The 16271-nt window shown below is 45.6% G+C and overlaps 1 protein-coding gene across 1 annotated transcript in view; it reads right to left on the bottom strand.

Moving 5' to 3' along the window:
- NARS2 (asparaginyl-tRNA synthetase 2, mitochondrial) overlaps nucleotides 1–16271 on the bottom strand; it is a 103353-nt gene that overhangs the window by 36431 nt on the left and 50651 nt on the right. Inside the window, exon 12 of the mRNA XM_077451380.1 lies at nucleotides 395–532. Coding sequence (XP_077307506.1) covers nucleotides 395–532 — 138 coding nt within the window. The remainder of the gene's footprint in view (nucleotides 1–394; nucleotides 533–16271) is intronic.

The following is a 16271-nucleotide window of genomic DNA, read 5'->3' on the forward strand; positions in this document are numbered from 1 at the left end:
TAAACGAATTCGGAACTGAACGAATTGCACATGTCTACTGATCACCGAGCTCTGCGGAGTGTAATTTCAGCTCTCCCCCTTTTTTCCTGACAGCTCAGTCAAGCTTTATAAATTCTGGACTTTGAACAGCTGTAGAGAAGAGAAGAAGGCAACAGATAAACAGGTACAACATGCAGGAGGATTTGTTTCATCTCTGTGTATGACCTGAGGCCAGTCACTTCATTGGGTATATGGAAGGGTTTACAACCACTTTAAAATTAGATAAGCAGTAGCACAATTATCATGTGATGTACAAAACTGCCACCATTTTATTTATAGGGCCTCTGCTTTCAGCAAAATACATACTAAAGTGCCGGAATGTGACTCATCCAATCACAAGCAGATCCCTACTTACAGTGCGCTGAGGGCCGTCCTCATTGTCACGAGTGTAGAACGGTTTGAGGTCATATGGATAGTTGACGACAAATACCGGGACGTCCCCGCAATAGCTGACCAAATATTTTTCATGCTCCGTCTGTAGATCACAACCCCACTGCAAAGAAAAAAACAAAAAAAGGTATGAGAAATTAGAGAAGGACTCCAGGAATCCCTACTTATACCAAAAGTGTCCTTCTGAACAGAACTGCAATATCAGCCAATGATGACCCTCTATATATGTTGTTTCTGGGGCCCATGTGGCTCTACCAGTATACAGTGCCTTGAAAAAGTATTCACACCCCTCGAAAATGTTCCACCCAAACACGTAAATGTATTTTATTGGGATTTGATGCAATAGACCAGTGATGGAGAACTTTGGCACCCCAGATGTTTTGGAACTACATTTCCCATGAGGCTCAACTACACTGCAGAGTGTAAGAGCATCATGGGAAATGTAGTTCCAAAACATCTGGGGTGCCGAGGTTCACCATCACTGTGATAGACCATCATGAAGTGGCACATAATTGTGAAGTGGAAGTAAAATGATAAATTGTCTTCAAAATGTTTTACAAATAAATATGTGAAAAGTGTGTGGGGTACATTTGTATGGCGCCCCCTGGAGTCAATACTTTTTAGAACCGCCTTTCTCTGCAATTACAGCTGCAAGTCTTTTTGGGGATGTCTCTACCAGCTTTGCACATCTAGAGGGACATTTTTGCCCATTCTTCTTTGCAAAATATCTCAAGCTCTGTCGGATTGGATGGAGAGCGTCTGAACAGCAATTTTCAAGTCTTGCCACAGATTCTCAATTGGATATAGATCTGGACTTTGACTGGGCCATTCTAACACATGAATATGCTTTGATCTAAACCAGTGGTCTCCAAACTGTGGCCCGGGGGCCAGAAGCAGCCCTTTCCTTGTTTTTATTCGGCCCTTGGGTCATTATTCACCCCACTGCCAGTAACAGTGGAGTATAGTTCATTGGTGTCAGTGGGAGGAAAAGTGCCTCATCATTGGTGTCAGTGGGAGGAATAATTACCTATTGCACTTTTCCTCCCACTGACACGAATGATGGGACACTATTCCTCCCACTGACACCAAGGATGGGGCACAATTCCTCCCATTGACTGCAATTATGGGACACTATTCCTCCCAACTGACACCAATAATGGGGCACTATTTCTCCCATTAACACCAATGATGGGACACTATTCCTCCCATGAACACCAAAGATGGGCCACTATTACTCCCATTGACAGCAATAATGGGGCACTATTCCACCCTCTGACACCAATGATAGAACGCTATTCCCCCCCTTATACCGAAGAGAAGACACTGTGTACTCCCATTGACAGCAAGACATTTTATACTCCCCCTGGCAACAGTATGGCTCCCCTAAAATTTAAAGGACCATAAACTGGCCCCTTGTTTGGAAGTTTGGAGACCCTTGATCTAAACCATTCCATTGTAGCTCTGGCTGTATGTTTAGGGTCGTTGTCCTGCTGGAAGGTGAATCTCTTCCCCAGTCTCAACTCTTTTGTAGACTCTAATGCCGGAATTCTCCTCGGAAAAGCCTTGGATGTTTTTTCTGACGGAATTCTGCTCAAGCTTGTGTTGCCTACACACGGTCACATCAAATTCCAACCGTCAAGAACGCTGTGAAAAGCTCTCTCATCGGTCTTTTGCTGGCCAAATTTCCAATCGTGTGTACACGGCAAAACAGGTTTTCTTCTAAGATTGCCCTGTATTTGGCTTCAACCATCTTCCCATCAACTCTGACCAGCTTCCCTGTTCCTGTGGTTGGGTGTTCTCTTTCTATGCCCTGCTGAAGAAAAGCATCCCCACAACATGATGCTGCCACCACCATGTTTCAAAACATGAGCAATCGGTGGAGAAGGGCCTCAGTCAGGGAGGTGACCAAGAACCCGATGGTCCCTCTGACAGAGCTCTAGCATTTCTCTGTGGAGAGAGGAGAACCTTACAGTAGAACAATCATCTCGGCAGCACTCCACAAATCAGGCCTGTATAGTAGAGTGGCCAGACGGAAGCCTCTCCTCAGTAAAAAGCACATGACAGCCTGCCTGGAGTTTGCCAAAAGGCACCTGAAGGACTCTCAGACCATGAGAAACAAAATTCTCTGGTCTGATGAAACAAAGATTAAAATCTTTGGCCTGAATGGCAAGTGCCATGTCTAGAGGAACCAGGCGCCGATCAACACCTGGCCAATACCATTCCTACAGTGAAGCATGGTGGAGGCATCATCATGCTGTGGGGATGTTTTTCAGCGGCAGGAACTCAGAGACTAGTCAGGATCGAGGGAAAGATGAATGCAACAATGTACAGAGACAATCTTGATAAAAACCTGCTCCAGAGCGCTCTGGACCTCCAGACTGGGGTGAAGGTTCATTTCCAACAGGGCAACAACCCTAAGTACACAGACAAGGTAACAAAGGAGTGGCTACGGGACAACTCTGGGAATGTCCTAGAGTGGCCCAGCCAGAGCCCAGACTTGAACCCAATTGAACATCCCTGGAGAGAGCTGAAAATAGTTGTGCACTGACGCTCCTCACCCAACCTGATGGAGCTTGAGAGGTCCTACAAAGAAGAATGGAAGAAACTGCCCAAAATAGGTGTGCTAAGCTTGTAGCATCATACTCAAAAAGACTTGAGGCTGTAATTGATGCCAAAGGGGCTTCAGTAAAGTATTGAGCAAAGGCTGTGAATACTTATGTACATGGGATTTTTTTTGTTTCTTAACCCCTTCCCGCCGAGCGTACGCAGATCTGCGTACTCGGCTTCCAGGGGGGTATACCGGGATGATGCCCGCACCTGCAGGCATCATCCCGGTACCGTTTTTTACAGCGGGCGATTGGCTTTCCAGCCATAACAACCGATGCGGCTAAAAGCCGCTCGGCTGTTATGCCGGAGGAGCGGGAGGGGACGTCCCCCCCTCCCGCCGCCTCTCGCCGCTGTTACCGGTGCTCCCGCTCGATCGGGAGCACCGATTAGCGATCCGTCGGCTCTGGCTGCTGGGGAGGAACTGGAACGAAGCCGTAATCGGCTTCGTTCCAGTCTCCTCATCGTAAACACGGAAGCGACGTCATGACGTCACTTCCCGTTTACTCGGCTGCCAATGGCGCCGGTTTAAAAAAAATATCCGGTATTCAGAATCGCCGTTTTCGGCGATCTGAATACATTGAAGTGTAAAGGAGGGGTGGGGGGTCTTTTAGACCCCCGATCCCTCCATAAAGAGTACCTGTCACCACCTATTACTGTCACAAGGGATGTTTACATTCCTTGTGACAGCAATAAAAGTGATCAAATTTTTATTTATTTTTTAAAAACAATTTAGTCATTTTAAAATAAATAAAAAAAACATTTTCAAAGCGCCCGCCGTCCCCGCGAGCTCGCGAAGCAAAGAAAACGCATACGGAAGTCGTGCCCGCGTATGTAAACGGTGTTCAAATCACACATGTGAGGTATCGCCGCGATCGTCAGAGCGAGAGCAATAATTCTAGCACTAGACCTCCTCTGTAACCCTAACCTGGTAACCGTAAAAATTTTTTCAAGCGTTGCCTATTGAGATTTTTAGGTACCGTACTTTGTCGTCAATCTACAAGTGCGCGCAATTATAAAAGTGTGACATGTTTGGTATCTATTTACTCGGCGTAACATTATCTTTCACATTACGCAAAAAAATTGGGCTAATTTTACTGTTTTGTTTTTTTTTTATTCATGAAAGTGTCCCTTTTCCCAAAAAGTTGCGTTTAAAACACCACTGCGCAAATACCGTGTGACATAAAATATTGCAACAATCGCCGTTTTATTCTCTAGAGCCTCTGCTAAAAAAATATATATAATGTTTGGGGGTTCCAAGTAATTTTCTAGCAAAAAATATGGATTTTAACTTGTAAACACCAAATTCCAAAAATAGGCTTAGTCATGAAAGGGTTAATTTTAATAAGTATCTTGTAATAGGAAGATGGATCCTCGGAATCTCCTGATCGCTAAATTTTTAAGCAATACCCAGCACTTTCTTCCAAAAGTTCTCTATTTTAGGGCAGGACCAGGAAATATGCATTAACGTCCCCTCCCCCCCCCGCAGCACCAGTAATTGTCCGATACCTCCGGGTAGCATCTATTTAGAAATGTCGTGGTGCGATACCACCAAGATAAAATCTTAAAATTTGTCTCCTACATTCTTATGCAGATTGACGACTCAAATGTATTGTGTATTATATATTAGTACGCTGCTCTTCCGTAAAGGTTTGATCCAAATTTCTCTCCCACCCCCTAAAATAGGGCAACCTAAAGTCCTCCAAGGGTGCAACCAGCAGCGCGTATGTTTTAGAGAGTTTGATACAGTACACCGCTTGCATTACAATATCCCTCAAAGATTGTTAAAGTGCGCTCTTACCTACTTGGTGGGATTAACCCCTTCCCGCCGAGCGTACGCAGATGTGCGTACTCGGCTTCCGGGGGGTATACCGGGATGATGCCCGCACCTGCAGGCATCATCCCGGTACCGTGTTTTTCAGCGGGCGATTGACTTTCCAGCCATAACAACCGAAGCAGCTAAAAGCCGCTCGGCTGTAGTGCCGGAGGAGCCGGAGGGGACGTTCCCCCCTCCCGCCTCTGTTACCGGTGCTCCCGATCGAGCGGGAGCACCGATTCACGTTCCGACACCTCCGGCTGCTGGGGAGGAACTGGAACGAAGCCGTAATCGGCTTCTTTCAAGCCTCCCAATAGTAAACACGGAAGCGACGTCATGACGTCACTTCCCGTTTACTCGGCTGCCAATGGCCAATATATACAGTATTCAGAATCGCTGTTTTCGGCGATCTGAATACATTGAAGTGTAAAGGAGGGATGGGGGGTCTTTTAGACCCCCCCCCCATCCCTCCATAAAGAGTACCTGTCACCACCTATTACTGTCACAAGGGATGTTTACATTCCTTGTGACAGCAATAAAAGTGATCAAATTTTTTATTTATTTTTTTTAAAAACAATTTATTCATTTTCAAATAAATAAAATAAAAAATAAAAATTTTAAAGCGCCCGCCGTCCCCGCGAGCTTGCGAAGCAAAGAAAACGCATACGGAAGTCGCGTCCGCGTATGTAAACGGTGTTCACATCACACATGTGAGGTATCGCCGCGATCGCCAGAGCGAGAGCAATAATTCTAGCACTAGACCTCCTCTGTAACGCTAACCTGGTAACCGTAACAAAAAAATTAAAGCGTCGCCTATTGAGATTTTTAGGTACCGTACTTTGTCGTCAACCCACGAGTGCGTGCAATTATAAAGTGTGACATGTTTGGTATCCATTTACTCGGCGTAACATTATCTTTCACATTATGCAAAAAAATTGGGCTAATTTTACTGTTTCGTTTTTTTTTAATTCATGAAAGTGTCCCTTTTCCCAAAAAGTTGCGTTTAAAACACTGCTGCGCAAATACTGTGTGACATAAAATATTGCAACAATCGTCGTTTTATTCTCTAGAGTCTCTGCTAAAAAAATATATATAATGTTTGGGGGTTCCAAGTAATTTTCTAGCAAAAAATATGGATTTTAACTTGTAAACACCAAATGCCAAAAATAGGCTTAGTCATGAAAGGGTTAAAGTATTTAAGAAATGTCTCAGCTGTACCACCAGCCAAAATTCTAAATGATATGGCAAAGATCCCTTTTTCAATGAAAATATTGTGGGCCATGTTCCCCCTGCTAAAAAATGAGAGGCCCGGAAGATCCCTTGGTCTAACAGTACCATGAATTTTCCCTTCCTCAGATCTGGTTTAAACTGGGGATTCCCCAGTATTGGAAAAAATGGTGAGATTATTGCCTAAAGTTTACCCTTATGCCGCGTACACACGAGCGGACTTTTCAACATCCAAAGTCCGACGGAATGATTCCGTCAGACTATTCGATCGTGTGTGGGCTGCAACGGACTTTTGATTCGCAAAAGTCTGACGGACTTTAGAAAATGGAACATGCTTCAAATTTTTCCGACGGAACTCCGCCGGACCCGGTCCCTCCGAAAAATTCGCTCGTGTGTATGCTATTCCGACGGACTAAAACCGACGCTAGGGCAGCTCTTGGCTACTGGCTATGAACTTCCTTATTCGAGTCCAGTCGTACGTCATCACGTTCAAATCCGTCGGAGTTTGGTGTGATTGTGTGTGGCCAAGTCCGCTCAGTCGAAAAGTCCGTCAGAACTCTGTCGGAACTCCGGCAGAACTCCTTCGGAAGTCTGTCGGACATAAGTCCTCTCGTGTGTACGGGGCTTTAGTGAAGAGCTCAAACCCATCTTTAGGGTGGGTCCTATCAAGGGATGTGCCTTCGTAGTAGTCGAAAGGTCTTTATAACACCAAGCGGCTGGTTGCAGTAAAGCACTGCTCTGAGCCTGCTCCAGGCCGGGCCATATCTTCCCATCCCCATGTCTACTCCAATCAATCAGGCGGCTTAATAAAGCCGCTTGGTAATATTTGTACAAGTCTGGTACAGCTAGTCCACCGTTTTGTTTGGGTATAGTCAACTGATAATCCTTGGGTGTTTATTTGCCCAAATAAATCTAGCAAGAAGGGAGTGTATTTGTTTGAAATAATATATAGTGCTTAATAGCAATGGGTAGTGCTTGAAATAAATACAGAAATTTCGGCAGAATATTCATTTTAATAATATTACACCTCCCAAACCAGGAGTGGAACCCTCTCTGCCATCTCTCCAAAAGAACTCGCACTTTATGTAATATTGGTGGAAAATTGAGATTGTATGCGTTTAGGAATCCCACTGTGACAACTCCACCCGGCAGCCATCTTAGTGCACCCATGCCTTCACTTTCTGCCCAGCCCAGTGCACTTCCTGCTGGCGGCCATCTTGGTACACCCAGTAATCCCAGCCATGGCCTATACCAAGTTCTTCCCATTTTAAACCAGGATGGTTCCTACCACACACCTGTCTTCCCTAATATGGAAGCACTACCTTCACAGGCTGGGTATGTATGAAGAGTCCGAGTGGGAAGACCAACAACAGGCAGCAAGGCCACCTGCTGATTTAACCCCCAATCCGGCTCCGGACTCACAGTTCCGAGAGGATCTCAAACGTATACTGACAACCATAAGAAACAGTGCCCATTCTCAACCCCCGCCCCCAACACCAGTCTCGGTTACCAGAAGGGGCACTGGTGATGTATGTTGCTTTTACCCCATCACAAGCAGCAACCTTAGTGACAAGTCTGCCTGACCCAGAGAAACAGCCAATGCCCTTCTACCGCAGGATAGTGCAGATACAAGAAACTTACTCAGCTACCTGGAGAGACTTGATCAGCCAATGCCAAATTAAAGCAGGACATGTCTTTTGGCCGGTTATGCAGGCGGCCCTACTATGATGTCTGCCTGACAAGTGCCACTTCCTACACCTCAGGCTTGGAGTTCTGTGCACAACTCTGCGACTGGGCAAAGGAGAAATTGGCAGATCAGACCACCACAGTCCAAGATATTGCCCAAGATAAAGGGGAGTCTGTGGAGAAGTATCATGCTAGACTCATACAGGCCTTTGATGATCTGGGCTTCTCCCTCTATGAAAAGACACACACACACACGTTATCATCTGCTTTTGTCTCAGGACTCAGAGAGGATATCAGAAAAAGCCTGATGGTGGCCCGCCCTGAATATCGCTCAATGAAAATGTCCGATTTACTGTTAGTGGCCAGAGGGATAGAAAACCAAAAGGGGAAAAAAACAACGCCCCTCATGGTAACACAAGACGAAGATCCCGTCTACACTCGTCCACCACCACTGCCCAATACCTTACAAAAGATCATCTGTTACAACTGTGGGAAGCGGGGTCACACCAGAAGAGCATGCAGAGCCCCAAGACATCCGAGACAAGACAGGGATCCCCATGAAGGGCAACGTGGACATGAACCTCCACCACCACGCCCCAACTCACGCTAGGAAATGGGCAAACCCGTGTCACCCCTTATGACAGTGTCCTCAAATGAGACTGGGGGACCCCTAGCAAAGGTCACGTTACCTATACAAGGAAAACCTACCACTTTTCTCATTGACATGAGTGCAGCCAGGAGTGTGTTGAGGGCTGAGGACCTGCCTGATAATTCTTTCCTTTCCACTATTGATGTTTCCTGCGTGGGAGTGGATGGGGTGCCATGCCAAGTGGGGACATTTCCTGATTTGCTTGCCAGATTTGTGGTGTCCTCTACATGTCCCTTGAATCTACTAGGAGCTGATGTGCTGTCCAGACTACAGGCGTAAATCATTTTCACACCTGAAGGGGGGGTGAAGTTACATACTCCCCTATCCTTGGAAGACTCATCTGCTTTGTATTCTCTGCCTCTCCTGATGACACTTCATGGAGCAATAACTCCAAGTTCAATACCGCAGGAAGTACTTGACAGAATCCCTGCGTGCCTATGATCCACAGGACCGGAAGACAACTGTCACTTAAAGGTGCCACCAGTTTCAGTCAAGTTCAAAGAGGCATCATTGCCCCGGAAACCACAATGCCCCCCCCCCCCCTAAAGTTAGCTCAATCTGCAGCTATTTTGAAGCATGCCAAGGCCCTCGTGTCAAATGGAGCCCCGATACCCTGCGCACCTCCATGCAACACATCTCTGTTCTCTAGGAAGAAGAGAACCCCTAAAAGAGAACCAGCTACTTGCGGGGGTGTCCCTGACTGCAAAGTACCTCACAGTGGTGGACCATGCAAACGCTCTCTTCAGTGTCCACCCACACTCCTCCGGCTGGTACCTTTTGCATTCACCCACGAAAAGACAGCAACATACCTAGACAGTTATGCCAAAAGGGGCACAGAACTCTCCAAGCTAGTTTGCAAACGCTTTGGCTATCATCCTTGACACATAACAAGAGGATCACCTGGAAGTGATTCTCCTCCAATATGTTGATGACCTTCTCCACTGTGCAGCTGACTTACCCACTGTTGAAGTCACCTCAGAAAGCCAGTTGTGCTATCTTGCCAAACAGGGTTGCAAAGCCTCAAAGCCCAAATTGCAGTGGTGCTCAACATCTGTAATTTTTCTTGGACACCGTCTTGTCCCATGGGACAAGACACCTCACTGAAGACAGGGTGAAAGCAATCTCCGGCATCCCACTGCCACAAGGCCAGAAGCCCCTTCATTCCTTCCTTGGACTAATTTCCTATTGCAGAGCATGGATTCCAAAAGGCTCCCTACTGATGCAAGCTTTGTATGATGCCCTGAAAGCAGACCCCTTCCAGATGTCTCCTGAAGCAATATCCAACTTTGAGGCCTTCAAGCACACCATCTTTGGCGCTAGGGCTCCCAGACTACGACAAAACGTTCAAGCCCTTTGTATCCGAACATCTGGGACATGCTACAGGTGTACTCACCCAATCACACGGCATCTGCCTACGCCCTATAGGATATTATTCCTGTCGGCTGGATGCGATAGCAAGAGGAGGCCCATCGTGTCTGCGAGCTGTCTTTGCTGCACAAGCCTTGTTTGACAAAACTTCGGGCTTGGTCCTCGGACTCTGCCTCGTTCTGCTTGCTCCCATGACATTGCTCCCATACTCAACCAAGATCCAGCCGAAACATCCGTCCACTGCCAGACACTTGAGACTCCTGTGTTCCTACCTTCTAGACAGCATTACTCTATTACGTTGTCAAACACTGAAACCTACCACCCTTCTTCCACTTCTCGAGGGGGGAAAGAAGGAGGAGTCGAGTCTTGACTTGTCACCCCATGACTGAGTCTTGACTTGTCACCCCAAGACTGCATCAAACGAATGCGGCTGGAAACCACGCATCTCCCCACCGTGAGTGAAATACCCCTGCAGGATCCAGGTCACCACTGAAAACTCGGTTCTCCAAACTGAAACCTTACCGCCGGTGATGTCTGCACAGGTGGCAGAGCTGTAAGCACTTACTACAGCATGTAAATTGGCAGAGGGAAAAAGAGCCAATATTCATATGGACTCAAGATATGCTTTCAGCGTTGCCCATGATTTTGGTGTTATCTGGAAGGACAGAGGGTTCCTGACGGCTGCAGGAATACCTGTGAAACATAGCTCAGCCATCAAGGACTTGATGGACGCCCTGCTTCTCCCGACCCAAGTGACTATTCTAAAAGTAAAGCACACGACAAACTCAACTCGAAGGAAGCTCGAGGCAATCTAGCAGATTCAGCTGCCAAACAGACAGCCAGTGGTCCACGGGAAGTGGACAGCAGGGTGGTAGAAGACGACCACTCCATGCTTATCCTACAGACTCTCCCAGTGGACAGAGTTTATCTGAAATAATTACAGGAAGCAGCAAGTCCGGATGAGAAGGAAAGCTGGAAAACTGAGAGGAGCAACTCTCAGAGATGGACCATTCGAGTGCAACAAGAATCCTTGTCTACCCAGGAGTATGTACCCAGCCATGGTGCAATGGGCAAATGGAGATGCCCACTTGACAAAGACTCTTATGAACTTATGAGTTACATTGACCAACAACTTCTGCAAATCATGCACTATCTGCAACAAATGTAACCCAGAATGTACAGAAAAGGCACAGAAGAAGCACCTGGCAAAAGCTCTATACCCCTTCCAGAGGATACAAATTGATCACTCCCAAATGCCAAAGGAGTGACAGATTCGAATACGCCCTAGTGGAGGTGGACATGACTGCCAGGACCACAGCTAAGAAACTCAATTTGAGGTCCCAGAGGTGATAGAGAGTGATCAGGCCCAGCCTTCACAGTAACCCTTACAAAAGATTAGGGCAGCACTGGGGGTTCAGCTGGCTCTACACACCCCTTACCACACTCAAAGTAGCGGGAAGGTAGAAAGGATGAAAGGGACACTAGAAAAACAGGATGTTAAAGATGGCCCAAAACACTAACATGAGTCGGCCAGACAGTTTGCCTATTGCCCTGTTCAGTGTCAGACACACTCCCCGGGGGGAAACATGCCCTATCCCCTTATGAAATGTTGTTTGGTTCAGCCCCCAGACTTGGCTGTTACTTTCCCCAACAGTTACAATCTGATGTGTTGACTAATTATGTAACCGCATTATCATGAGAATTAACCCAAATGCATGTCCAGATGTTTTCTTCCATTTCAGATCCTGAATTAGATACAGGAACACACCAACTACTGCCTGGAGATTGACGGCTGGTAAAGAAATTTGTGAGAAAACATTCTCTTGAACCCAGATATGATGCTCCATTCCAAGTTTTGCTGGCCACAGCCACCTCAGTCGAAGAACACCTGAATACACGCCTCCCACTGCAAGAAAGCTCCAACCCCTGAGGACAAGATCCCACCCACTTCATGACGACCATGCTGCATATCCTTTTCCTGTTTGGTCTAGGGGGGAGGCCCAGGAGGTGGCCATCACAAAAAATGATAACATAATTACAATTTTGGTATAACTCTTCAGGTACACATGCGACCACCTTTACCTTTGATTACTGTGACATAGTATCTTGTCCATTTGACTCTTTCATGGCAATACCATTGGTACAGTGACATCCCCGATGGTAAGGATATATATGTGTGTTTTATGGACAGTTACTGGGGCCAGAATTGTGGTTCCTGGGAGGGACAGTGGGTTGAAACATAGGACCAGATTAGAGGGAATCTGGACCGGTGAATGTGCCCTTGAAAAGGTCATTATGCCCCTCCATATCCTAGCAGAAGATACTCCTGATACATACACTGACCCAGCACACAGTCAGAGGAGGAAGCGAGCAGCTCTCTCCGGAAGCTTTGACCCTCATGTGTACATAGATGTTATAGGAGTTCCAAGGGGGGTCCCTGATGAATTCAAATCCAGGGATCAGGTAAAAGTTGGTTTTGAGTCTTTGATCCCCATAATAAATGTGAACAAGAATGTAGATTGGATCAATTACATAAACTATAACCAACAAAGATTTGTGAATTACACTAAAGATGCCCTCCAGGGAATTGCTGACCAGTTAGCCCCACTTCCTACATGACATTCCAGAACCGGATGGCCTTAGACATGGTGTTAGCTGAGAAAGGAGGGGTCTGTAAAATCATAGAAAAAAAAACGGGAATCTTTTGCACCTACATTCCTGATAATACCAGCCCAAATGGTAAAGTAACTTTAGCTATAAAGAAATTAGAAGATTTGTCATTGGAGTTGAAGAAGAACTCTGGTATTACGGACCCATGGGATCAATATTTTAGCTGGATGAGTGGGTGGTAGAAGGTGCTCGCCCAGATAGGGGTAACGGTACTAATAATCCTGGTTCTTTTAGCCCTGATTGTATGCTGTATTCTACCTTTCGTAAAGAAGTTAATGAGCAAGGCTGTAGACAACAGCCCACCTACATCTCTCCACCAAGAAGAAGAGGACCCTCTTATGATGGAGAATGACAAACCCTTCACTCCTCTACAGTCACTCCCTATCCAAAATCTCACAATCCTATAGGGTTATAGGGATAGATAGCACCTGATTGCCCTTCTCCAGCTGTATCGAGGGGGGTAGTGAATTAGTTGCTGCCTAACTCTATATACAGCTTAAAAAGAGTTGCTGAGGAGAATGGGTCAGGTGAGTAGGACCTTTAGATGAGGGACAGAAGAAAATAGCCATTTTAGGGGGGACTGTTAAGGAATCTAATGTACGTAATGATAATCAGAAAATGTCTATTTGCTTATGTGTATACATGTTCCTATGCTCCTTACTTATTATGTAGTATACAGATTGACTCTCCGTTCGGAGTTAAGATGGCGTCTATACCCTACATTCCCCGCGTTAGAAGAATGCATTCGAGATAAGAAAACCAGCTTCAACCAAACTTCAAGCATCAAGTTTCTCCATTTCTCTTGTATTGTAACCAATAAGATGTACCTATTAGACTGACATAGCAATGACGTATATTTCTGTATAAAATATTAACACCGCCCACAAATAAATCAGAAGTTAGAAGTAGCCTGAGCTGAACGTGTCTCAGAGAGTGTTTACTTCTAATGTGCATGCACATTTATACTTTTTAATTGGAAATAGCAGCAGATAACCTCGAACTAGTTTGTAGTTCTTATCCATTTCATATGTATGGGGAAGGTTTGTTGGGATAAAAGTTCCCAGGTGTTTCAAAGCTTGATCTGACCATTTAAATGTATAACTTGCCTTCAGTGTTCCTAATATGTTAAATATCCCAACTCCCATTGCTTCCGATTTTGATAAGTTGATCTTAAAGTCTGAAACTGAGCCATATGTCTCTATTTCTTGAAGAAGGTTAGGCAAGGATACTATCGGATTAGTCAATGAAAACATCATATCATCTGCATACACCGAAGTTTTATACTTCATACCTGCTATTGATAAACCCCCTATATCTGGGTTTGACCGGATCCTACACATTAAGGGCTCTAATGACAAAACAAATACTATTGGGGACAGTGGGCATCCCTGTCTAGTTCCACTGGTAACTCTAAAAAGCTGAGACAACACCCCATTCACCTTAACCTGAGCCGATGGTTGTGTATAGATACTTGAAATCCATCTAATCATATTACTACCCATTCCTACTTGTCTTAGCACTGCAAACAAATTGATACAATCGAAAGCTTTCACCGCATCTGTTCCCAGGAATAAAGATGGAGTTTTGGAAGTGTTAGCTATATGTATTAGATTCAGGGTCCTGATCGTGTTATCTTGTGCTTCCCGTGTCTGGACAAACCCTACTTGGTCCAAATGGACCAGGGAGGGTAAGTACTGTTGGAGCCGCATCACCAAGATCTTAGAAAAAAAGCTTCAGATTCGCATTTAAAAAGGAATATCGGTCTATAACTCCCGCATTGTGATGGATCCTTACCTTCCTTATGCAAGATCGTAATTAACGCTTTCAGGGATTCCATATGAAACAAACCTAGATATCCCAATCCGTTATACATTTTAACCACATAAGGTCCTAAAATAGTAAAGAGCATCTTATAATATTGAGTGGTAAAACCATCTGGGCCAGGGGCCTTCCCTAACTTTGCCAAATTCACCGCTTCTTTAACCTCCTCCAATGTGATTGGATTTTCCAATTCCTGCTGTGCAGTAGCCGCCAGGCTGGGCATTCCAGAAGTTGCCAGATATTCCTCCACCGCAGTCTGATTTTGGAGGTTCGGGTGTAAATTGTACAAAGCTGATGGGCGCGGGATTGGCCCCTTACTCCAATCTGTGATCAGCTGAGTCTCACTAACTCGGTGATCACAGAGTGCGCTGCGTGTGCCCCACTGGGGGGCACATGGGGAGCGAGCAAAGGGGATGGATGATGTCATATGATGGTGTCCCGGCAATGTAAGTCAGTGCTGTAGCTTTCATTCGGCTGTAGCACAGACGCAGAGATTAAAAAATCTGACCCCGGGCAGTTTATTTTTATTTTTTGATGCGGTTTACTACTGCTTTAAAAAGCTCATACAATCAGATAATAATGCATTACGCCCAACTTTATGCTGGCTACTAAAAGCCAATTTTTAATGGCTTTGAACCAACTTTTGATTATAGGAACATCCAAAACAGATCAGGACTGTAGTGAGATAAGCCATAAAGTAAATAAATAACAAAGAAATAAATTACGGTAATTAGATGTCATTTTGCTGATTTAAGCATGCGATAGGGTTGAAGAAGAGAAAATCGCTCTTCACAATACACCCCACCCACCAACAGTGTCAGTGTTAATGGGAGAATCCCTCCTGCTGCACTACTGTATTCTGGCAGCGGGAGGTTTACCCACAATCAGAATGCAGCAAGTCGCTGGCAGAGATCGCACAAAAAAACACAGGTCAGGCTGCTTGTACTGAAGTTGATCAATAGACTGATTTCAGTACAACCAGCCTGCCCAGAGATGGATCAATATTCAGCCGTTTTCTCTGCTGCACCGCCCGATTTTTCTAGGGCAGCGGGTTCACCTGCAGTGCAGGAAATGTGCACAGAACATGCCTTTCCCGCATTGCGTTCTGGTGGGAACTGGCCCTTAAGTTTGAAGAAAGAAAAGAAAAGCTTATGTCTATGATCAGACTTTAAATCTTATTGGGTATGTAGGAGATACTGAATATGGATAGATAGAATAATAATAGAATAAGGATACTGTAGGAGATTATAGAGGCGTGGCTGTATTTACCATAATGGTGCTCTACCGTAATGGGCCGGTGTCCAAGGATGGTCATCCACCTAAAGATTTCCCCATCAATGTTAAACAGCATGAATGGACAAATCTGGCGCTACGGCAATTTCATTTTTAGATCCTGCATTCAAGGCTGTCAGAACTGATTGGCTTGACATGTAATTATGTGTGTACTTACAATCATAGATGTAGCTATGTAACATCCCTAGAGGTGCCTCCACACAGTTTCAGTCTCATGGCACCCTGGGAACCCCAAAAAAAAAAAAGAATGCCCTTTGGGTGGTGGTAGCCTCCTACCCTGAGCTTCAATGAGTATGCAATTATACCTTTCTTGATTTGCCAATCATGTTGGAATGGGGTTTGAACTGAAGACAATGTTTTAATTATTTGTTTTTTCATTGCGTTTTCACATAACATTTTTTGAATTTCTGTACTTTGATAATCAACAATTTTAAGCTTAGTAGCCTTATTTCACCACCAGATTAGTTAGACCTGAAACAAAGAACTTTAGATCAATGGGCGACACGCACTGGGAGCCAATGGGCGACACGCACTGGGAGCCAATGGACCACGCGCACTGGGAGCCAATGGACCACGCGCACTGGGAGCCAATTGGGCGACGCGCACTGGGAGCCAATTGGGCGACGCGCACTGGGAGCCAATGGGGCGACACGCACTGGGAGCCAATGGGGCGACACGCACTGGGAGCCAATGGGGCGACACGCACTG

The sequence above is a fragment of the Lithobates pipiens genome, unplaced genomic scaffold (assembly GCF_037356315.1).
Source record: "Lithobates pipiens isolate NorthernLeopardFrog02 unplaced genomic scaffold, aLitPip1_a1.2 Scaffold_23, whole genome shotgun sequence".
In the NCBI taxonomy this organism is placed as follows: Eukaryota; Metazoa; Chordata; class Amphibia; order Anura; family Ranidae; genus Lithobates; species Lithobates pipiens.